At 47.3% G+C, this 25,433-nt stretch overlaps 1 protein-coding gene across 1 annotated transcript in view; it reads left to right on the top strand.

The window, feature by feature from the left end:
- LOC138492751 (transmembrane protein 132D-like) overlaps positions 1–25,433 on the top strand; it is a 4,310,707-nt gene that overhangs the window by 3,367,765 nt on the left and 917,509 nt on the right. The window contains exon 5 of the mRNA XM_069620132.1: positions 24,146–24,289. Within this exon, the coding sequence (XP_069476233.1) occupies positions 24,146–24,289 (144 nt within the window). The remainder of the gene's footprint in view (positions 1–24,145; positions 24,290–25,433) is intronic.

The raw sequence follows: 25,433 nt of genomic DNA, 5'->3' as shown, positions 1-25,433 counted from the left end.
TACTCATGGTGTACATATATTGTTGACAAAATAGGTGCCACCTAAGACTGGAAGGAAGAATTCATCACATGCATAATTATATTTTACGCATATCAAACTCGTCAGACGTTGCATCCATATATTGGAAACCGACAGGAATCTGTATCCGATTCAGAAGGGAGATCATCCCCTACCATACAATAGAGAGAGGATCATTTATCTTATTGACAGGTAACAGTTTTCATTAGCTTTATGGCGATTATCTCAATAGAGATTTGATATCACTCATTACTAATTCATACCAAATATAGTTCACAGGTGATCAACACCAGTAGAAAAATTGAACATTGACACAAATAGATGACGTTTGCATTATCACACAGCGAAATTGAGGAGCATGAAAAGAAGAATCTTGTTATGTTCAACAAGTGGTTGAATTAATTTGTGAAACAGTGTTCTATAAGTTATTTGGGTTAATCTTGTTCCTGAAGAAGAGAGACTTATTCTCAAAATGCTAAGAACTCTGTATTTAATTGTTTGATGCTGTAATTTTAATTTATTATTTTTGAACTCCATGAGATTGATCGATTTTTGAATTCCATGAGATTTAAATGCATAACATAAATTACTTATGTAAATCACTATAATGGTGTCATCATGAACTAAGTGAAGACCATACATGTGTAAATCAATTCCAGAAAATCCTTGATTTGTAAACCATTAAGATACTCATCAGAACTTACTAAATGTGATTGGAATTGTTTCCATTATTCATAGGTGTGCAGGGGACGGGAGTTCCCATTGGTTATGGGTACTCAATTGTGTTCATTATTGGAGACAGCCTATAGACACAGTGCCCCTGTCATGTTCAGCTGGAATGTGACAGTCACAGATACATCAAAGCACCTCAGGAAGGGGGAAAGCAACACCTTCTTCCTGCCACGGCCAGACTGATTAAATATCAAAGGCTTCATAGATCTGCCCTGCCTATTGTCAAAGTGCTGCTGGTGGCAGCGCATACTGATGAGAGTTAATTGAAACAGGCATGGGAGAGGCCTGATGGCAGAACTGATAAAAGGGGACAGGAAACCAACACGTCTTTAATATGCAATGTGTCAACTTGAAGCTACCTCCCACCCCTCTGTATGAAGGGCAGTGAATGTCATGTTTGGAACAACTGTTTACCGTTGGCAACTTCTGCAGGGGGACCCCCTTTCAGAAGGAAGAGGTATGTGATTTGATGGATGGAGACAGGAAGTTTGTTCTCGCCACAAACTTCAAGGGAGACCTGCGCTTTGATCAGTAGCCGCAGAGAGCTCAAATAACAAGAGAAATACTTTGAACCGCATCCGACAGGAAGGAAGCACACTAGTTATGACCTCATGAAGATTGCAGGTGGAGACCAAAACTTCCGCATTCCCGGAGGCGCGTGAGTGCGATTCAGTCGGACTCAGGCTGAGAAGATTAGAGCGGTTGCCGTCTCTCGTGTCCTGCTGAAATAACTAGGTGAGCCTGGGTCCACTATGATCAGACCACGTGTGCGCGCTGGGCAGCGCTTCCCTCCTTTCTAAACTGAAAATCTGCCACCCTGCCGGCACCCAACCTCCGCTCGCATGTAGCACTACATTCACTAGCACACAGGCAAGTCCCTGAGCTGCAATTCACACTTTACCAAATGTGAGATTGCTCCCCCAGCCTTAACATGCAGTTAACTTAGTTCTAATACCTGGTACTAGCAGTCTCAACCTCTAAACACTGTGACAGTCACTTGCACGGGCTTTACACGCTGGTTCTGCCTACCACTATTCCATGTACCAGCTCATAGTGGAGCAATTATAATCTTCACCCACGTGCATAATTAATTCATTTTAAAGTGTACAATCTCCTCCTGGACTGTTTTCCCTTTCTTTTTTCATAACCTATTTCTTTTACGCACTTACCGCCATGTGTACCCATATGTGGCTGGGTCACCTGTGCACTTTTTACTCTATGAACTTGCTGCCATGATTGCTATGATGGCCTACAACCACCAATGGCTGCCCTTTATGACTTGTCCCTTCGCAGCCTCGAGAACACCTGTGAAACTTTCGCATTTACTGTGAAGCCTTTTTGCTCGGCCCGACACCTGCACAACTGGTCCTGGCGTCTGGTGTCCTTCTCCTACCCAATGCCTGGGTGCACTTATGCGCTTCAGATAATGCGCACCGGCAAGTAAGTCTCCTAACTGGTTGCCATGAGAACTAACCTAGTATTAGCATATGCCCTATTAATTAGGGCTTCCGCAGCTCACAACCCACTCATACCACACTAATGTTATCTTATACAGGGTCCCTGATTTGGAGCCCTGATGAAGGTGGCCTGTTCATTCACTTCTGACCGCCGAAACGTGACGATTACAGGGAACAGTGGTCTACCTGTTCTACGGCCAGGTGGAATCTCCATTACCAACTAGCATTCAACCACGTTGGCAATTGATCAGATATCTTGCATCGAAGACCCTGCATAACTCATTGACTTACTCAGCAAAAATCTTCAGCCCCACAAATAAGGAACTACTGTACCTCCATGCTGAATCTGTTGGTAGTCTTCATGACCATCAATCTGGCTTCAGAGCTGCCAGAAGCACGGAAACTGCTCTCCTGAACATCCGTGAGGACCTTCTCTCGAACCTCGACTCCAACACTCCGTGTGTTCTCATTCTGCTCGATCTCTCTTCTGCCTTTGACACTGTCAACCATGCCATCCTGCTCAACCGTCTCCGTGATAACCTGGGTATCACTGGTCAGGCTCTGGCGTGGCTGAGCTCTTTCCTTTCCAATCGACCCTCCCAGGTCCAACTGGGGTCCTTCCTCTCTGACATCTTCTCTACCTGTGGTGTCCCCCAGGGATCTAATCTCTCTCCCTGGCTGTTCAACCAGTATCTGGCACTCCTTGCCCACCGCATTGCCACTCTCTGCCCCAACTTTCAGTGCTATGCGGACGATACCCAGCTCATTTTCAGGCTACCCTCGGCCTCCTCCTCTCCTTCCCTCATCTCCGAATGTCTGTCTGCTATCCAGGAATGGTGTGCCGCCAATGACCTCTGCCTTAATGCCAGTAAGACTGAGATTCTACTCATCGGTACACCCACTCCCTCCTTCCCTGCAGCGCTCTGGCCAGCCTCTCTTGGCCCGCTTCCTGCTCCTACTTGCAAGGCAAAAAACCTTGGGGTCATCTTCGACTCCACACTCTCCTTCTCTCCTCATATATCTGACGTCTCTAAGAAGTCACACTACCAGCTGCACCTCCTCAAGGTATTCTTCCCTTCCTCTCCTTCCTCCAGCCGCTTACCGTCTCCAGAGCCCTGGTTCTCTCTAGGCTGAACTATTGTAACAGTCTCTATCTAAATCTGTCTGCCTCTACTCACCGCCCTCTGCAACTTATCCAGAACGGGACTGCGAGACTTGTCCTTGGCCTCAAGCCCAGGGACTGTATCTCTCCAGGACTGAAATCTCTACACTGGCTCCCTGTGGCTGCCAGGATTAAGTTCAAAACCCTCTGCATTGTCCACAAGGCCTTTTGGTGCCCAACACCTCTATACCTTCAACTCTCTCTTCCTAAATATCTTCCTTCCCGAGCCCTTCGCTCATCCGTCTCCAACTCCCTCAGGGTGAGCCGCTTCTCGAAGCAACGAGCTGGGGCTAGATCTCTCTCGGCGGCAGGTGCCTCCCTCTGGAACAGCCTTCCTGCCTCCCTGAAACTTGAGGAGAACCATCTCCGGTTCCGGAAGCACCTCAAAACCTTCCTCTTCACTTCTGCTTTCTCTCTCCCTCTCCCCTGCTAAATTCTTCACCAAAACTGCACTGATCCTGCAACTGGGCCACTCTCACCGACCTCGGTCCTTGGCCCAGCCGCTCTCCACTTGCACTGCCTCCCTGGCAACCCCTGCACTGCGGGACTGCCTCTGTATCACTACAGCCCCCCCACCCCCTCCCCAGCACTTGTCTGCACTTACCTTGCACTTGCCATCAGCTGGCCCTATTTATTTATTTATTTATTTATTTTGTATTCTACCTACCCTGTTCAGCACTTCCCCCTCTCCCCTTCCCCTTGCACTTTTTCCCTTCCCCCTACCCCTGCACTTGCGCGATCTGAATGACACCTGGCCTAGTAGGATCGTTGTCTGTTTTTCCCCCCTGTTCCCCCCTCCCTGCCTCGTCGCGCCTTGAAACACTTATGTATAGGCGCATTACAAATGCCATATCATATCATATCATACGAAATTAGGGGGACTCATGATGCAATTAATTTTTCACTAAATTGCACATGCATGTATATTATGTTTTTGTTATTGAACTGAATTTGAAGCACTATTTGTTTGGAGCTGCTTGAATTTGAAGCATTATTCGTTTTGAGTTGCTTTATTGTGTTTTGAACAGATGAAACTTGTTTGCACTATTTGTTTATTGCTTGTTCCAAAATATTTTTTATGATTACTTTTTCATAAAACACATTTTCTTATCAACTTTTTGTTTGTAAAATTGTATGTTTTTGTCGAATTGTTTAGAATTAACCTCCTGAGTGGGCGATATAGACCAATTGAGCGGTTTGATTCACCTAGGGATTGCTTAAATCTAGCAACTCACCTACTTTCAAACAGCCCGATACACCAGGCCAAACAACTGTTTGACCTGTTCTTCTTGAACTTCTGTGGTTACAGTTTTAACAGTAAGGGTACCTTTCTAGTTTCACAGAGACCAAGGATTTGTTCATCAAGATCGACTTAACTAACGTGCACCAATCACTGGGGTCCATTTGGCTTTAAAAGAGGGTTGAGCCCTTCTCTTATCAGATCATCTGACGACTTCAAAAGGAGTAAAAAGAAGGACTCATTAGGACGCTGGCTGAAGGTACAGTCTGCCTTACATCTTCTGCCAGTTAGGGAAGGTAAGGATTTCCAAGAGGGAAGCAACATCCCTTCCCTAAACATCTCCCAGAGAACAGAGGGAGATACCAACCTCAGAGGTCCCATCCAGCAGCTCCGGAACCGGTACCCAGCCAGCACACAGCGTGCCCTGCTAGGCTCTGCAGTAAGCTTCCTAGGTGGGAAGTGCCAGAGAGTCTCTGACCAACGGACAAGGCCCATGCCTGCAAACACTCTCCTCAACTTTGGGCCATCCGCCTTAAAGGACGACACAAGCCCTGCAAAGAAACTAGGCAGAGTGCCACAACAAGTGTCAACCATTGTCCATCTTTTAAGGACATTTTCGAGACAGTCGAGCCCTCGATCCGTGACTGGCTGCACCACTGACTGTGTTCACGCTGCAGTCACTAAAGACATCCAAGATGCCTCGACCAGCGTTCCAGATCTCCCAACCAGCACAAAGACAACGATTCTTGACCCTGTGCCACCATATAGGCCAGCCTGCAGCCGTCCATCCAGCCTTGCTTGCCAAATGGTCTGCCGCCTAATACCCATAGCTGTCTCCCGTCTTGAACTCTGTTGCAGGAGCAGCAAAGCATCCTGCAACCAACTCAATACTGTCGAGCATCAAAATCATCTTAACACCAGGTACATTGTGCTACAGTCCTCCTGGTCCTTCCCCGACGGCCCCTAGTGATATTTACGACCTCTTGCTCCCTTGGTGCTGAAACCAAATAATCTTGAACAGTTAAGACTGATTACTTTACCGACTACGCACCTGTCAGTATCCAGAGAGCATCCCTTTCCTTCGTAAAACTGTCTGTCCTCTGTGTTCCTTTACAGGGTGGATTGCATTTCATAGTGTTGCTAGAACTGTGTTGTAATAATAATAAAGTAGATATACAGTCTTGGCTGGGCAGTCAATAATTGGGTAATAATTGTATTTCGCTGTATTGCAACTAACCATTGATCCACTACATTGCAGAGATAAGCCTGCTGTTCGACCACGTTACCAAAATTGGACAAAGAGGTTTTTAATTGAGTTGTGTTTCCAATCTGTTTGGATCCCTTCTGGTGTACTAGAGGTGTGGGGCTGATTGATGGTTTAGATATTACCCCCTGGACCACTGGTACCCCAGAGTTGATTTGTCACAATAGCCGCTCCTCTTAACAACGCAAAATCTAAACAAGAGAGCAAGACATCCAATAAATACCACAACAGAGGGCTCAGCAACCTGAAAATGATTAGAATGAACATCAATGAGCCAATGGCAAGGGTGAATTCCTGAAGCAAATAGGGCTCGGTGTACACTGCTGCACTCTGAAGATGGAGAACAAGGAAAACTAAAACAGAGACTATTCAATATCCTCCACGAGCTCACTAACCCACAAGCCACAGGAAACACCCCCAACACGAGCCCGCTACATTGACAGCTAAACAGGAGAATTCATAGAAAAACAAGGTAGATTGTCCCCAACATCCTCAACTCTCCATCGCTCTTTGAATCATCCTCGTCTACAATCAAGTCGTCCCTGATCTAAGAACTGATAAAAGCACCAAATTGGATCCAATCATGCAATCTCAGCCTCAATCTCAGCCTGGTGCATCAAGGGAGAAACCTGATCTAATCATGCAATCTCAGCCTGGTGCATAAAGGGAGAAACCTGATCTAATCATGCAATCTCAGCCTGGTGCATCAAGGGAGAAACCTGATCTAATCACGCAATCTCAGCCTCGTGCATCAAGGGAGAAACCTGATCTAATCACGTAATCTCAGCCTCGTGCATCAAGGGAGAAACCTGATCTAATCACGCAATCTCAGCCTCGTGCATCAAGGGAGAAACCTGATCTTATCACGCAATCTCAGCCTCGTGCATCAAGGGAGAAACCTGATCTAATCACGCAATCTCAGCCTGGTGCATCAAGGGAGAAACCTGATCTAATCACGCAATCTCAGCCTGGTGCATCAAGGTAGAAACCTGATCCAATCACGCAATCTCAGCCTCGTGCATCAAGGGAGAAACCTGATCCAATCACGCAATCTCAGCCTCGTGCATCAAGGGAGAAACCTGATCCAATCACGCAATCTCAGCCTCGTGCATCAAGGCAGAAACCTGATCCAATCACGCAATCTCAGCCTGGTGCATCAAGGCAGAAACCTGATCTAATCACGCAATCTCAGCCTGGTGCATCAAGGGAGAAACCTGATCTAATCATGCAATCTCAGCCTCGTGCATCAAGGGAGAAACCTGATCTAATCATGCAATCTCAGCCTCGTGCATCAAGGGAGAAACCTGATCTAATCATGCAATCTCAGCCTGGTGCATCAAGGGAGAAACCTGATCTAATCATGCAATCTCAGCCTGGTGCATCAAGGTAGAAACCTGATCTAATCATGCAATCTCAGCCTGGTGCATCAAGGGAGAAACCTGATCTAATCATGCAATCTCAGCCTCGTGCATCAAGGGAGAAACCTGATCTAATCATGCAATCTCAGCCTGGTGCAACAGTTAGAAACCTGACCTAATCATGCAATCTCAGCCTCGTGCATTAAGGGAGAAACCTGATCTAATCATGCAATCTCAGCCTGGTGCATCAAGGGAGAAACCTGATCTAATCATGCAATCTCAGCCTGGTGCATCAATGGGAGAAACCTGATCTAATCATGCAATCTCAGCCTGGTGCATCAAGGGAGAACCTGATCTAATCATGCAATCTCAGCTTCGTGCATCAAGGGAGAAACCTGATCTAATCATGCAATCTCAGCCTCGTGCGTCAAGGGAGAAACCTGATCTAATCATGCAATTTCAGCCTCGTGCATCAAGGGAGAAAACTGATCTAATCATGCAATCTCAGCCTTGTGCATCAAGGGAAAAACCTGATCTAATCATGCAATCTCAGCCTCGTGCATCAAGGGAGAAACCTGATCTAATCATGCAATCTCAGCCTGGTGCATCAAGGTAGAAACCCGATCCATCATGCAATCTCAGCCTCGTTCATCAAGGGAGAAACCCGATCCAATCATGCAATCTCAGTCTGGTGATTCAAGGTAGAAACCCGATCTAATCATGCAATCTCAGCCTCGTGCATCAAGGGAGAAACCCGATCTAATCATGCAATCTCAGCCTCGTGCATCAAGGGAGAAACCCGATCTAATCATGCAATCTCAGCCTCGTGCATCAAGAGAGAAACCTGATCTAATCAAGAGAGAAAACTGATCTAATCATGCAATCTCAGCCTCGTGCATCAAGAGAGAAACCTGATCTAATCAAGAGAGAAACCTGATCTAATCATGCAATCTCAGCCTGGTGCATCAAGGTAGAAACCTGATCTAATCATGCAATCTCAGCTTGGTGCATCAAGGGAGAAACCTGATCTAATCATGCAATCTCAGCCTCGTGCATCAAGGGAGAAACCTGATCTAATCATGCAATCTCAGCCTGGTGCAACAGTTAGAAACCTGACCTAATCATGCAATCTCAGCCTCGTGCATCAAGGGAGAAACCTGACCTAATCATGCAATCTCAGCCTGGTGCATCAAGGGAGAAACCTGATCTAATCATGCAATCTCAGCCTGGTGCATCAACGGGAGAAACCTGATCTAATCATGCAATCTCAGCCTGGTGCATCAAGGGAGAACCTGATCTAATCATGCAATCTCAGCTTCGTGCATCAAGGGAGAAACCTGATCTAATCATGCAATCTCAGCCCCGTGCGTCAAGGGAGAAACCTGATCTAATCATGCAATCTCAGCCTCGTGCGTCAAGGGAGAAACCTGATCTAATCATGCAATTTCAGCCTCGTGCATCAAGGGAGAAAACTGATCTAATCATGCAATCTCAGCCTTGTGCATCAAGGGAAAAACCTGATCTAATCATGCAATCTCAGCCTCGTGCATCAAGGGAGAAACCTGATCTAATCATGCAATCTCAGCCTGGTGCATCAAGGTAGAAACCCGATCCAATCATGCAATCTCAGCCTCGTTCATCAAGGGAGAAACCCGATCCAATCATGCAATCTCAGTCTGGTGATTCAAGGTAGAAACCCGATCTAATCATGCAATCTCAGCCTCGTGCATCAAGGGAGAAACCCGATCTAATCATGCAATCTCAGCCTTGTGCATCAAGGGAGAAACCCGATCTAATCATGCAATCTCAGCCTCGTGCATCAAGAGAGAAACCTGATCTAATCAAGAGAGAAAACTGATCTAATCATGCAATCTCAGCCTCGTGCATCAAGAGAGAAACCTGATCTAATCATGTAATATCAGCCTCATGCAATCTCAGCCTCGTGCATCAAGGGAGAAACCCGATCTAATCATGCAATCTCAGCCTCGTGCATCAAGAGAGAAACCTGATCTAATCAAGAGAGAAAACTGATCTAATCATGCAATCTCAGCCTCGTGCATCAAGAGAGAAACCTGATCTAATCATGTAATCTCAGCCTCGTGCATCAAGGGGAAACCTGTCCTGACATCACATCAGTGCTTCCCCACGCAACGGAAGATTGCAGGCGGTCATTACTAAGGGAGCTTCAACTCGAATTTCTTCAGCAGGCGGGCGGCCACCAAACACATCAGCATTAGAAGGCTGGAAGGTTCTGCATGCTCCAGATGGCTGACATGTTTAGCATTTAAGCCAATCCAGGCCGCAATCCCCCCTTTTGTCTTTATGGAAAATGTCGGTCTTTCGGATCGGGTAGAATTCTATGAATCCGAAATGAAGTCTAGGGCCCAAATTTGACTTCCCGTGACATGCAGAATCACAGAGGGGGTAAAGAAGTGGCCACAGGGACGCACATATGTGATACAAAACATGTACAATTATCCCAACAGTTAAAGGTATGTAAATATGCTTATTTACAATTCTGGAACTATAGCAACTATCACCAATATCAATCATGTAACTATGTAAACTGTGCCATGTGCTTTTCCATCGGACCACCCGCCACTCAACCAATGCACGCAACCTTGGGGTCATCTTTGGAAGTGACCTTCGCCTTCACTGCTTCCTCGCCACTGCCTCGACAGCTTAGTATCTAGAAAGTATACCTGCTCCACCCTCACAAATCCTCCCAAACTCTCAGGCTGACCTCAGTCGCCTTGAGTACCCCAGGCTTCTACTTGGCCTTCCCCTGTACTCCTTCTACCCACTTGACAAAGGACTCAGCTTTGCCAGTCGTACCCTCTACAATCTTCCCTGGTCTTATCTCAACTCCAAACACTGCCTCCATGCCACTTGGCAATGCATGACAAAACAGTGGCACTTAAGATCACTAGATCGCTTTACCTAAGACTGTCTAGGGATACTCTCCTCCTAGAACGCTCCACTATAGCTCATAGCCTAATCCCCCCATGCTTATTTTATGTTATTTATTGCATATTTATAAGGAGTTTATACAACAAGACAGTGTTTCAAGGCGCCACAAGGCACAAGGAAATGGAACAAGGGAGAAAATAAACAATGAAATTGGCAATGAAGAAATAGAAACAGAAAGCAGTCCTACTAGGCCTTGTGGCATTCGGAGCAAGCAAATGCAGTGAAAGAAAAGAATGGGCGAGGCGGAGTGGTGGTAAGTGCTATTAAAGTCCCCAAGGGGGTGGGGGAGTGGCAGAGGTGCCTGTCGGGGAGGCAACATGTAAGTGCATGGGCGGAGACATCCCAGGAGGACAGGGAGGTCTTCTGCCCAACAGGTAGTTCAGAGCAGAGCAGAGGCAAACCACTTGACAGGTAGGTTTGGGCCCAGAGGGCAGTGCAGGGGGGTTTCTGGGGGCAATTGGGCAGAAGGCGGGTCCCTATTGGACTCTAGAGAGACCAGGCCACCATTCTCAGAGACAGAGGGGATGGTTAGCACTGGAGGGGGAGAGGGAAGGAGAAGGAGGTGAGAAAGGTCGTGAGCTGTTGGCGGAACTTGCAGAGGTCCGGTTCAAGATGGAGAGAGATAGGGAGGCTGTTCCATAGGAGGGAACAAGACGATTATAGAAATCTGCTCTCAGCTCTCTGCTTGGAGAAGCATTTGAACAGAAGAGAGTTGGAGCCAGAAGATCGAAGAGATGTGGAAGGAGAGTATTTAGTGAGATAGAGTTGCAGGTGGCGTGATCCCAGGCCCCAGATAGCCTTGTGGATGATGCAGAGGGTCTTTGCATAATTTTCTTTGATGAGCCTCCTCTCATTTTTCACTCCACCTGCTTTCTGAGTATGCATCAATTCAACTCTCTTCGGTATCAAGTGAAAAAAGCTTCTACTATTCCCTCCTTCAACCTTCATTAAAACGTTGCCTCTTCAATCATCTTGAAGCAGCCTCTACCTAGGCCTACATGACTCCCTCTTCTAGGCCAGGCTGAGCCTAACCTCCCTGTTCTGTGTAACCTGTATGTAGACAGCCCTCTCAGACTACAGTCAGTAATCTCGAGTTCTGTCTTCAGTATGTTACATGTATTTCCACCATCCACCAGTCGCTCACATCCCCCGTGCTAATGTACATCATGCTGACTGTTGATTGCTATGAAAATGTTTCTGGATACACCACCTGTTACCTCAAAAAAAAAAAAATACAATACATTGAAATATACAACGCTGTATTAACTCTGCTATCCGATTATGCTGCATATGAAATGTGCCGTTGTACACGTTTTGGCCGAGGCACAATTGCTCGCGGACGGATTGACCGTGATCAATTCGGCTGCAAAGCCAATTGTGCCGTGGCCAAATCCCCATGAACTAAAACCCCCACCCAGCCCCAAAACACTTCCCCCCTACGTACCTTAATCACGGCAGCTTTCTCACTGACCCTGCGGTGTTGGATCTGTCCCTCTTACGTGGGTCAGATCTGACACTGCAGGGTCCCCTTTACTCTTATTTCTCCCCCGTGGGGGACATCCCTGCTACCCCCAAAGGCTGCAACTACCAAACATGAGGAGTGAGGGACACCCCCACCACTCCTGCTCCCCATGTTTGGTAGTGATTACCCAAATTGGTTGTTTCCAAACGATCAAATTGTACTGGTGAATTTGGTCAGATTTACCATGCAGTCAATTGGAAACAACCAATTTGGGTAATACCAACTGTGTAACTATATAAATGTTGTAAGTGTGGAACTATATTAACTCTCACAACTATTCAGCTGGGGAACTCTTGGAGCTACACTGACTTGTGTTACTATTGAAGTCCGCTGTCTCTTGTAAGTTTGTAACCTCATAAACATGCATTGACTCCATGGCAAGCAATGCCTCAGATTTACGATGCTAAGGAGCGGGGTCACTATTTTGAGGGTCATCCATCTGCAACCTGATTTCCACTCCCATTCAATCTCCCCCTTTACTTTTTGGGAAGGGTTGAATCGGGATTGAAAATAATTTACGGTGGAAACATCGACTAATGACAGTAACTTCTGACAGGTTGCAGGTCTCCCAGCATCTCTACTACTAATCCCTGCACATGAGAAAGCAACATATGTTTGCAGGTCTCCCAGCACCTCTTCTACTGATGCCTACACATGAGAGAGAAAACAGTAGATGTGTGCAGATCTCCCAGCATCTCTTCTACTGATCCCTACACATGAGAAAGCAACGTATGTTTGCAGGTCTCCCAGCATCTCTTCTACTAATCCCTGCACATGAGAAAGCAATAGATGTTTGCAGGTCTCCCAGCATCCCTTCTACTGATCCCTACACTTGAGAAAGCAGTCAATGTTTGCAGGTCTTCCAGCATATCTTCTACTGATCCCTACACATGAGAAAGCAGTCGATGTGTGCAGGTCTCCCAGCATCTTTTCTACTGATCCCTACACATGAGAAAGCAACATATGTTTGCAGGTCTCCCAGCATCTCTTCTACTGATGCCTACACATGAGAGCGAAAGCAGTACATGTGTGCAGGTCTCCCAGCATCTCTTCTACTGATCCCTACACGTGAGAAAGCAGTCAATGTTTGCAGGTCTCCCAGCATCTCTTCTACTGATCCCTACACACGAGAAAGCAGTCGATGTGTGCAGGTCTCCCAGCATCTCTTCTACTGATCCCTACACATGAGAAAGCAACATATGTTTGCAGGTCTCCCAGCATCTCTTCTACTCAAGCCTACACATGAGAGCGAAAGCAGTACATGTGTGCAGCTCTCCCAGCATCTCTTCTGCTGATCCCTACACATGAGAAAGCAGTGGATGTTTGCAGCTCTCCCAGCATCTCTTCTGCTGGTCCCTACACATGAGAAAGCAGTAGATTTTTTCAGGTCTCCCAGCATCTCTTCTACTAATCCCTACACATGAGAAAGGAGTCGATGTTTGCAGGTCTCCCAGCATCTCTTCTACTAATCCCTACACATGAGAAAGGAGTCGATGTTTGCAGGTCTCCCAGCACCTGTTATACTGGTCCCTACACATGAGAAAGCAGTAGATGTTTGCAGATCTCCCAACACCTCTTCTACTGATCCCTACACATGAGAAAGCAACATATGTTTGCAGGTCTCCCAGCATCTCTTCTACTGATCCCTACTCATGAGAAAGCAGTAGATGTTTGCAGCTCTCCCAGCATCTCTTCTGCTGGTACCTACACATGAGAAAGCAGTCGATGTTTGCAGGTCTCCCAGCATCTCTTCTGCTGGTCCCTACACATGAGAAAGCAGTAGAATGTTTTCAGGTCTCCCAGCATCTCTTCTACAAATCCCTACACATGAGAAAGCAGTCGATGTTTGCAGGTCTCCCAGCACCTGTTCTACTGGTCCCTACACATGAGAAAGCAGTAGATGTTTGCAGATCTCCCAACACCTCTTCTACTGGTCCTTACATATGAGAAAGCAGTCGATGTTTGCAGGTTTCCCAGCACCTATTCTACTAATCCCTACACATGAGAAAGCAGTCGATGTTTGCAGGTCTCCCAGCATCTCTTCTACTGATCCCTACACATGAGAAAGCAGTAGATGTTTGCAGGTCTCCCAACAACTCTTCTACTGGTCCCTACATATGAGAAAGCAGTCGATGTTTGCAGGTCTCCCAGCGCCTCTTCTACTAAACCCTACACATGAGAAAGCAGTCGATGTTTGCAGGTCTCCCAGCACCTCTTCTATTGATGCCTACAAATGAGAAAGCAGTAGATGTTTGCAGGTCTCCCAACACCTCTTCTACTGTTCCCTACACATGAGAAAGCAGTAGATGTTTGCAGGTCTCCCAACACCTCTTCTACTGGTCCCTACACATGAGAAAGCAGTCGATGTTTGCAGGTCTCCCAGCACCTCTTCTACTAAATCCTACACATGAGAAAGCAGTCGATGTTTGCAGGTCTCCCAGCACCTCTTCTACTGATCCCTACACATGAGAAAGCAGTAGATGTTTGCAAGTCTCCCAGCACCTCTTCTACTGATCCCTACACATGAGAAAGCAGTCGATGTTTGCAGGTCTCCCAGCACCTCTTCTACTGGTCCCTACACATGAGAAAGCAGTCGATGTTTGCAGGTCTCGCAACACCTCTTCTACTGGTCCCTACACATGAGAAAGCAGTCAGTGTTTGCAGGTCTCCCAACACCTCTTCTACTGGTCCCTACACATGAGAAAGCAGGACATGTTTGCAGGTCTCCCAACACCTCTTCTACTGGTCCCTACACATGAGAAAGCAGTCGATGTTTGCAGGTCTCCCAACACCTCTTCTACTGTTCCCTACACATGAGAAAGCAGTAGATGTTTGCAGGTCTCCCAACACCTCTTCTACTGATCCCTACACATGAGAAAGCAACATATGTTTGCAGGTCTCCCAGCATCTCTTCTACTCAAGCCTACACATGAGAGCGAAAGCAGTACATGTGTGCAGGTCTCCCAGCATCTCTTCTACTGATCCCTACACATGAGAAAGCAGTGGATGTTTGCAGCTCTCCCAGCATCTCTTCTGCTGGTCCCTACACATGAGAAAGCAGTAGATTTTTTCAGGTCTCCCAGCATCTCTTCTACTAATCCCTACACATGAGAAAGGAGTCGATGTTTGCAGGTCTCCCAGCATCTCTTCTACTAATCCCTACACATGAGAAAGGAGTCGATGTTTGCAGGTCTCCCAGCACCTGTTATACTGGTCCCTACACATGAGAAAGCAGTAGATGTTTGCAGATCTCCCAACACCTCTTCTACTGATCCCTACACATGAGAAAGCAACATATGTTTGCAGGTCTCCCAGCATCTCTTCTACTGATCCCTACTCATGAGAAAGCAGTCGTTGTTTGCAGGTCTCCCAGCATCTCTTCTACTGATGCCTACACATGAGAGCGAAAGCAGTACATGTGTGCAGGTCTCCCAGCATCTCTTCTACTGATCCCTGCACATGAGAAAGCAGTAGATGTTTGCAGCTCTCCCAGCATCTCTTCTGCTGGTACCTACACATGAGAAAGCAGTCGATGTTTGCAGGTCTCCCAGCATCTCTTCTGCTGGTCCCTACACATGAGAAAGCAGTAGAATGTTTTCAGGTCTCCCAGCATCTCTTCTACAAATCCCTACACATGAGAAAGCAGTCGATGTTTGCAGGTCTCCCAGCACCTGTTCTACTGGTCCCTACACATGAGAAAGCAGTAGATGTTTGCAGATCTCCCAACACCTCTTCTACTGGTCCTTACATATGAGAAAGCAGTCGATGTTTGCAGGTTTCCCAGCACCTATTCTACTAATCCCTACACATGAGAAAGCAGTCGATGTTTGCAGGTCTCCCAGCATCTCTTCTACTGATCCCTACACATGAGAAAGCAGTAGATGTTTGCAGGTCTCCCAACAACTCTTCTACTGGTCCCTACATATGAGAAAGCAGTCGATGTTTGCAGGTCTCCCAGCGCCTCTTCTGCTAAACCCTACACATGAGAAAGCAGTCGATGTTTGCAGGTCTCCCAGCACCTCTTCTATTGATGCCTACAAATGAGAAAGCAGTAGATGTTTGCAGGTCTCCCAACACCTCTTCTACTGTTCCCTACACATGAGAAAGCAGTAGATGTTTGCAGGTCTCCCAACACCTCTTCTACTGGTCCCTACACATGAGAAAGCAGTCGATGTTTGCAGGTCTCCCAGCACCTCTTCTACTAAATCCTACACATGAGAAAGCAGTCGATGTTTGCAGGTCTCCCAGCACCTCTTCTACTGATCCCTACACATGAGAAAGCAGTAGATGTTTGCAAGTCTCCCAGCACCTCTTCTACTGATCCCTACACATGAGAAAGCAGTCGATGTTTGCAGGTCTCCCAGCACCTCTTCTACTGGTCCCTACACATGAGAAAGCAGTCGATGTTTGCAGGTCTCGCAACACCTCTTCTACTGGTCCCTACACATGAGAAAGCAGTCAGTGTTTGCAGGTCTCCCAACACCTCTTCTACTGGTCCCTACACATGAGAAAGCAGGACATGTTTGCAGGTCTCCCAACACCTCTTCTACTGGTCCCTACACATGAGAAAGCAGTCGATGTTTGCAGGTCTCCCAACACCTCTTCTACTGTTCCCTACACATGAGAAAGCAGTAGATGTTTGCAGGTCTCCCAACACCTCTTCTACTGGTCCCTACACATGAGAAAGCAACATATGTTTGCAGGTCTCCCAGCATCTCTTCTTCTGATCCCTACTCATGAGAAAGCAGTCGATGTTTGCAGCTTTCCCAGCACCTATTCTACTAATCCCTACACATGAGAAAGCAGTCGATGTTTGCAGGTCTCCCAGCATCTCTTCTACTGATCCCTACACATGAGAAAGCAACATATGTTTGCAGGTCTTCCAGCATCTCTTCTACTGATCCCTACTCATGAGAAAGCAGTCAATGTTTGCAGGTCTCCCAGCATCTCTTCTACTGATGCCTACACATGAGAGGGAAAGCAGTACATGTGTGCAGGTTTCCCAGTATCTCTTCTACTGATCCCTGCACATGAGAAAGCAGTAGATGTTTGCAGCTCTCCCAGCATCTCTTCTGCTGGTCCCTACACATGAGAAAGCAGTAGATGTTTGCAGATCTCCCAACACCTCTTCTACTGGTCCTTACATATGAGAAAGCAGTCGATGTTTGCAGGTTTCCCAGCACCTATTCTACTAATCCCTACACATGAGAAAGCAGTCGATGTTTGCAGGTCTCCCAGCATCTCTTCTACTGATCCCTACACATGAGAAAGCAGTAGATGTTTGCAGGTCTCCCAACAACTCTTCTTCTGGTCCCTACATATGAGAAAGCAGTCGATGTTTGCAGGTCTCCCAGCGCCTCTTCTACTAAACCCTACACATGAGAAAGCAGTCGATGTTTGCAGGTCTCCCAGCACCTCTTCTATTGATGCCTACACATGAGAAAGCAGTCGATGTTTGCAGGTCTCCCAGCTCCTCTTCTACTGGTCCCTACACATGAGAAAGCAGTAGATGTTTGCAGGTCTCCCAGCATCTCTTCTACTGATGCCTACACATGAGAAAGCAATAGATGTTTGCAGGTCTCCCAACACCTCTTATACTGTTCCCTACACATGAGAAAGCAACATATGTTTGCAGGCCTCCCAGCATCTCTTCTACTGATCCCTTCTCATGAGAAAGCAGTCGATGTTTGCAGGTCTCCCAGCACCTGTTCTACTGGTCCCTACACATGAGAAAGCAGTAGATGTTTGCAGATCTCCCAACACCTCTTCTACTGGTCCTTACATATGAGAAAGCAGTCGATGTTTGCAGGTTTCCCAGCACCTATTCTACTAATCCCTACACATGAGAAAGCAGTCGATGTTTGCAGGTCTCCCAGCATCTCTTCTACTGATCCCTACACATGAGAAAGCAGTCGATGTTTGCAGGTCTCCCAGTGCCTCTTCTACTAAACCCTACACATGAGAAAGCAGTCGATGTTTGCAGGTCTCCCAGCACCTCTTCTATTGATGCCTACACATGAGAAAGCAGTTAATGTTTGCAGGTCTCCCAGCATCTCTTCTGCTGATCCCTACAAATGAGAAAGCAGTAGATGTTTGCAGGTCTCCCAACACCTCTTCTACTGTACCCTACACATGAGAAAGCAGTCGATGTTTGCAGGTCTCCCAGCACCTCTTCTACTAAACGCTACACATGAGAAAGCAGTCGATGTTTGCTGGTCTCCCAGCACCTCTTCTACTGATCCCTACACATGAGAAAGCAGTAGATGTTTGCAAGTCTCCCAGCACCTCTTCTACTGATCCCTACACATGAGAAAGCAGTCGATGTTTGCAGGTCTCCCAGCACCTCTTCTACTGGTCCCTACACATGAGGAAGCAGTAGATGTTTGCAGGTCTCCCAACACCTCTTCTACTGGTCCCTAAACATGAGAAAGCAGTCGATGTTTGCAGGTCTCCCAACACCTCTTCTACTGGTCCCTGCACATGAGAAAGCAGGAAATGTTTGCAGGTCTCCCAACACCTCTTCTACTGTTCCCTACACATGAGAAAGAAGTAGATGTTTGCAGGTCTCCCAACACCTCTTCTACTGGTCCCTACACATGAGAAAGCAGGAAATGTTTGTAGGTCTCCCAGCACCTCTTCTACTGATCCCTACACATGAGAAAGCAGTCGATGTTTGCAGGTCTCCCAGCACCTCTTCTACTGGTCCCTACACATGAGAAAGCAGTAGATGTTTGCAGGTCTCCCAACACCTCTTCTACTGGTCCCTAAACATGAGAAAGCAGTCGATGTTTGCAGGTCTCCCAACACCTCTTCTACTGGTCCCTACACATGAGAAAGCAGGAAATGTTTGCAGGTCTCCCAACACCTCTTCTACTGTTCCCTACACATGAGAAAGAAGTAGATGTTTGCAGGTCTCCCAACACCTCTTCTACTGGTCCCTACACATGAGAAAGCAGGAAATGTTTGCAGGTCTCCCAGCGCCTCTTCCACTAATCCCTACACATGAGAAAGCAGTCGATGTTTGCAGGTCTCCCAACACCTCTTCTACTGGTCCCTACACATGAGAAAGCAGGAAATGTTTGCAGGTCTCCCAACACCTCTTCTACTAATCCCTACACATGAGAAAGCAGTCGATGTTTGCAGGTCTCCCAACACCTCTTCTACTGGTCCCTGCACATGAGAAAGCAGTCGATGTTTGCAGGTCTCCCAACACCTCTTCTACTCTTCCCTACACATGAGAAAGCAGTCGATGTTTGCAGGTCTCCCAACACCTCTTCTACTAATCCCTACACATGAGAAAGAAGTAGATGTTTGCAGGTCTCCCAGCGCCTCTTCTACTAATCCCTACACATGAGAAAGCAGTCGATGTTTGCAGGTCTCCCAGCGCCTCTTCTACTAATCCCTACACATGAGAAAGCAGTCGATGTTTGCAGGTCTCCCAACACCTCTTCTACTGGTCCCTACACATGAAAAAGCAGGAAATGTTTGCAGGTCTCCCAGCGCCTCTTCTACTAATCCCTACACATGAGAAAGCAGTCAATGTTTGCAGGTCTCCCAACACCTCTTCTACTGGTCCCTACACATGAGAAAGCAGTCGATGTTTGCAGGTCTCCCAACACCTCTTCTACTGTTCCCTACACATGAGAAAGCAGTAGATGTTTGCAGGTCTCCCAACACCTCTTCTACTGGTCCCTACACATGAGAAAGCAGTCGATGTTTGCAGGTCTCCCAACACCTCTTCTACTAATCCCTACAAATGAGAAAGCAGTCGATGTTTGCAGGTCTCCCAACACCTCTTCTACTGGTCCCTACACATGAGAAAGCAGTCGATGTTTGCAGGTCTCCCAGCACCTCTCCCAGCATCTCTGCTACTAATCCCTACACATGAGAAAGCAGTCAATGTTTGCAGGTCTCCCAGCATCTCTGCTACTAATCCCTACACATGAGAAAGCAGTCGATGTTTGCAGGTCTCCCAACACCTCTTCTACTAATCCCTACACATGAGAAAGCAGTCGATGTTTGCAGGTCTCCCAACACCTCTTCTACTGGTCCCTACACATGAGAAAGCAGTCGATGTTTGCAGGTCTCCCAACACCTCTTCTACTGTTCCCTACACATGAGAAAGCAGTAGATGTTTGCAGGTCTCCCAACACCTCTTCTACTTTTCCCTACACATGAGAAAGCAGTAGATGTTTTCAGGTCTCCCAACACCTCTTCTACTAATCCCTACAAATGAGAAAGCAGTCGATGTTTGCAGGTCTCCCAACACCTCTTCTACTGGTCCCTACACATGAGAAAGCAGTCGATGTTTGCAGGTCTCCCAGCACCTCTCCCAGCATCTCTGCTACTAATCCCTACACATGAGAAAGCAGTAGATGTTTGCAGGTCTCCCAACACCTCTTCTACTAATCCCTACAAATGAGAAAGCAGTCGATGTTTGCAGGTCTCCCAACACCTCTTCTACTGGTCCCTACACATGAGAAAGCAGTCGATGTTTTCAGGTCTCCCAACACCTCTTCTACTGGTCCCTACACATGAGAAAGCAGTAGATGTTTGCAGGTCTCCCAACACCTCTTCTACTAATCCCTACAAATGAGAAAGCAGTCGATGTTTGCAGGTCTCCCAACACCTCTTCTACTGGTCCCTACACATGAGAAAGCAGTCGATGTTTGCAGGTCTCCCAACACCTCTTCTACTGGTCCCTACACATGAGAAAGCAGTAGATGTTTGCAGGTCTCCCAACACCTCTTCTACTGGTCCCTACACATGAGAAAGCAGTCAATGTTTGCAGGTCTCCCAACACCTCTTCTACTGGTCCCTACACATGAGAAAGCAGTAGATGTTTGCAGGTCTCCCAACACCTCTTCTACTAATCCCTACAAATGAGACAGCAGTCGATGTTTGCAGGTCTCCCAACACCTCTTCTACTGGTCCCTGCACATGAGAAAGCAGTCGATGTTTGCAGGTCTCCCAGCATCTCTTCTACTGATCCCTACACATGAGAAAGCAGTCGATGTTTGCAGGTCTCCCAACACCTCTTCTACTGGTCCCTACACATGAGAAAGCAGTCGATGTTTGCAGGTCTCCCAACACCTCTTCTACTGTTCCCTACACATGAGAAAGCAGTAGATGTTTGCAGGTCTCCCAACACCTCTTCTACTGTTCCCTACACATGAGAAAGCAGTAGATGTTTGCAGGTCTCCCAACACCTCTTCTACTGGTCCCTACACATGAGAAAGCAGTCGATGTTTGCAGGTCTCCCAGCACCTCTCCCAGCATCTCTTCTACTAATCCCTACAAATGAGAAAGCAGTCGATGTTTGCAGGTCTCCCAACACCTCTTCTACTGGTCCCTACACATGAGAAAGCAGTCGATGTTTGCAGGTCTCCCAGCACCTCTCCCAGCATCTCTGCTACTAATCCCTACACATGAGAAAGCAGTCGATGTTTGCAGGTCTCCCAGCATCTCTGCTACTAATCCCTACACATGAGAAAGCAGTCGATGTTTGCAGGTCTCCCAACACCTCTTCTACTAATCCCTACACATGAGAAAGCAGTCGATGTTTGCAGGTCTCCCAACACCTCTTCTACTGGTCCCTACACATGAGAAAGCAGTCGATGTTTGCAGGTCTCCCAACACCTCTTCTACTGTTCCCTACACATGAGAAAGCAGTAGATTTTTGCAGGTCTCCCAACACCTCTTCTACTGTTCCCTACACATGAGAAAGCAGTAGATGTTTGCAGGTCTCCCAACACCTCTTCTACTAATCCCTACAAATGAGAAAACAGTCGATGTTTGCAGGTCTCCCAACACCTCTTCTACTGGTCCCTACACATGAGAAAGCAGTCGATGTTTGCAGGTCTCCCAGCACCTCTCCCAGCATCTCTGCAACTAATCCCTATACATGAGAAAGCAGTAGATGTTTGCAGGTCTCCCAACACCTCTTCTACTGGTCCCTACACATGAGAAAGCAGTCGATGTTTGCAGGTCTCCCAGCACCTCTTCTACTAAATCCTACACATGAGAAAGCAGTCGATGTTTGCAGGTCTCCCAGCACCTCTTCTACTGATCCCTACACATGAGAAAGCAGTAGATGTTTGCAAGTCTCCCAGCACCTCTTCTACTGATCCCTACACATGAGAAAGCAGTCGATGTTTGCAGGTCTCCCAGCACCTCTTCTACTGGTCCCTACACATGAGAAAGCAGTCGATGTTTGCAGGTCTCACAACACCTCTTCTACTGGTCCCTACACATGAGAAAGCAGTCAGTGTTTGCAGGTCTCCCAACACCTCTTCTACTGGTCCCTGCACATGAGAAAGCAGTCGATGTTTGCAGGTCTCCCAGCATCTCTTCTACTGATCCTTACACATGAGAAAGCAGTAGATGTTTGCAGGTCTCCCAGCACCTGTTCTACTGGTCCCTACAAATGAGAAAGCAGTCGATGTTTGCAGGTCTCCCAACACCTCTTCTACTGGTCCCTGCACATGAGAAAGCAGTCGATGTTTGCAGGTCTCCCAGCATCTCTTCTACTGATCCTTACACATGAGAAAGCAGTAGATGTTTGCAGGTCTCCCAGCACCTGTTCTACTGGTCCCTACAAATGAGAAAGCAGTCGATGTTTGCAGGTCTCCCAACACCTCTTCTACTGGTCCCTGCACATGAGAAAGCAGTCGATGTTTGCAGGTCTCCCAGCACCTCTTCTACTGGTCCCTACACATGAGAAAGCAGTCGATGTTTGCAGGTCTCGCAACACCTCTTCTACTGGTCCCTACACATGAGAAAGCAGTCAGTGTTTGCAGGTCTCCCAACACCTCTTCTACTGGTCCCTGCACATGAGAAAGCAGTCGATGTTTGCAGGTCTCCCAGCATCTCTTCTACTGATCCTTACACATGAGAAAGCAGTAGATGTTTGCAGGTCTCCCAGCACCTGTTCTACTGGTCCCTACAAATGAGAAAGCAGTCGATGTTTGCAGGTCTCCCAACACCTCTTCTACTGGTCCCTGCACATGAGAAAGCAGTCGATGTTTGCAGGTCTCCCAACACCTCTTCTACTGGTCCCTACACATGAGAAAGCAGTCGATGTTTGCAGGTCTCCCAACACCTCTTCTACTGGTCCCTACACATGAGAAAGCAGTCGATGTTTGCAGGTCTCCCAACACCTCTTCTACTGGTCCCTGCACATGAGAAAGCAGTCGACGTTTGCAGTTCTCCCAGCATCTCTTCTACTGATCCCTACACATGAGAAAGCAGTCGATGTTTGCAGGTCTCCCAACACCTCTTCTACTGGTCCCTACACATGAGAAAGCAGTCGATGTTTGCAGGTCTCCCAACACCTCTTCTACTGGTCCCTACACATGAGAAAGCAGTCGATGTTTGCAGGTCTCCCAGCACCTCTGCTACTAATCCCTGCACATGAGAAAGCAGTCGATGTTTGCAGGTCTCCCAACACCTCTTCTACTGGTCCCGACACATGAGAAAGCAGTCGATGTTTGCAGGTCTCCCAGCATCTCTGCTACTAATCCCTGCACATGAGAAAGCAGTCGATGTTTGCAGGTCTCCCAACACCTCTTCTACTGGTCCCGACACATGAGAAAGCAGTCGATGTTTGCAGGTCTCCCAGCACCTCTCCCAGCATCTCTGCTACTAATCCCTGCACATGAGAAAGCAGTCGATGTTTGCAGGTCTCCCAACACCTCTTCTACTGGTCCCGACACATGAGAAAGCAGTCGATGTTTGCAGGTCTCCCAGCACCTCTCCCAGCATCTCTGCTACTAATCCCTGCACATGAGAAAGCAGTCGATGTTTGCAGGTCTCCCAACACCTCTTCTACTGGTCCCTACACATGAGAAAGCAGTCGATGTTTTCAGGTCTCCCAGCACCTCTTCTACTGGTCCCTACACATGAGAAAGCAGTAGATGTTTGCAGGTCTCCCTGCATCTCTTCTGCTGGTCCCTAGACATGAGAAAGAAGTCGATGTTTGCAGGTCTCCCAACACCTCTTCTACTGGTCCCGACACATGAGAAAGCAGTCGATGTTTGCAGGTCTCCCAGCACCTCTCCCAGCATCTCTGCTACTAATCCCTACACATGAGAAAGCAGTCGGTGTTTGCAGGTCTTTCTTTGCTGCACAGCATTGGCCTTTTCTGGCCATTGCAGGATTCTGATCCTGCATGTGTTCCTATAATACAAGGGTGCTAGGTTGCCAAGAATTCTATTGATTTGTAGATTATTAGAATGAGATGTAAATTACTCGGGATCAAGAGTAAATGTATCAACCTGATGTTGTTTGGATACAACGCGTGCTGAACGTCATCACTGGTACCTCACCCGTGTGGCAGTCATATTTTCTCTAGTTAGGCTGAGGATGAATATTACAAGATTTGCCCCTTCTGGATCTCCAAATGATCTCTATTTACATTTCAGGAGTCGGAGATCCTGAACACGGCGATCCTTACAGGGAAGACGGTGGCGGTTCCGGTCAAGGTGGTATCGGTGGAGGGCAGCGGCATTGTGACCGACATCTCGGAATACGTGTCGTGCCAATCCACCGATGAAGATGTCATCAAGGTAAGATCAAGTCGATCGGTCCCATCTTGGACATTCTCAGAGATTTGGCAAACTGGACTCTGGTGCTGCCATACTGGGCCCGTCCTGTAGGCGGATCCCGTGAGGGAAGCACTTCGACGTCATGGGCAGATGGACATTTGTTAAAATGTCGAGGAGAAGGGAAACACCGTGTTAAGTGCTGCTGCCGGGAGAGCCTATTCATTCCACTGTACAGCACTTCAGAGTCCAACTTTAGCACACGGCTATGGGCACTTTTCTCCAGGGTTATGTGAGCAGATTCCATTGGACTATTTCTAGGTGTTCATCCACAGGTCTGAATAGAACGGTCCTTGTTCACTGATCTTTTATCAGGAAGGCTCATTTCTTGGTATGTTTTCCTAAACTGTGCCCTTTCTTGTAAAGAATACTTTCGTCTCAGCGCCTTAATCGCAGCGGCGCTAAAGATGCATAGCTGTAGTGTTAGGTCGGGGGTCTGCAACCTTTGGGTCTTCAGATGATTTGGAATACAATTCCCATTTGCCCCAGCCAGCAGAGTAAATGGAGAGGGATCATGGGAGTTTTTGAGAGTAGAAAATATCCGGTGAGACACAGGTCGCAGACCCCCGTTTTAGGATGTCTGAGGTGAGCTTGACTCAACCACACACATGCCATGCTTTCGGAGATTGGTATGCGACAGTACGTGACTGACCCTGCCCCACCCCTGCCAGCCTTTCAAAGGTAACACTGATTTTCACAGCCCCATGCCTGACATGTGATTTAGGCTGTCTCCGTCAGCCTTTCGGAGCTGTGCTGACGTGTAACATCGCCTTTCCTGACATTTGCCTTACAACATTTTGTTTTGAGGTGTTCATATGTTTGTGAGAATTTTTGAACAAAAATAAATTACATATTGACTTGAACGTCCAGGGCGACGTGTTTCTTCACTAACTGGTCGCAACCCCGTCTTCTTTGCATAAGTAAAAGCACAGATTGAATAGGTCAAGCCGGCCACCCTGACAGCTGAGATCAAGCAACACGTTCACGTGTGAAGAGGGGCAGCCTAATTAGATAGAAAGCATCGCACATCTCACCTGACAGGGCATCCTTCTCTCTGCCATTAGAGAGAAGACAAACAGATAGTCCTCTTTGCGAGATGATTGACACC

Source organism: Ambystoma mexicanum, chromosome 10 (assembly GCF_040938575.1).
Source record: "Ambystoma mexicanum isolate Mex_15411 chromosome 10, UKY_AmexF1_1, whole genome shotgun sequence".
Taxonomy (NCBI): domain Eukaryota; kingdom Metazoa; phylum Chordata; class Amphibia; order Caudata; family Ambystomatidae; genus Ambystoma; species Ambystoma mexicanum.
The sequence above is the reverse complement of the archived record's forward strand: the minus strand, read 5'-3'. Positions and strand labels throughout refer to the sequence as shown.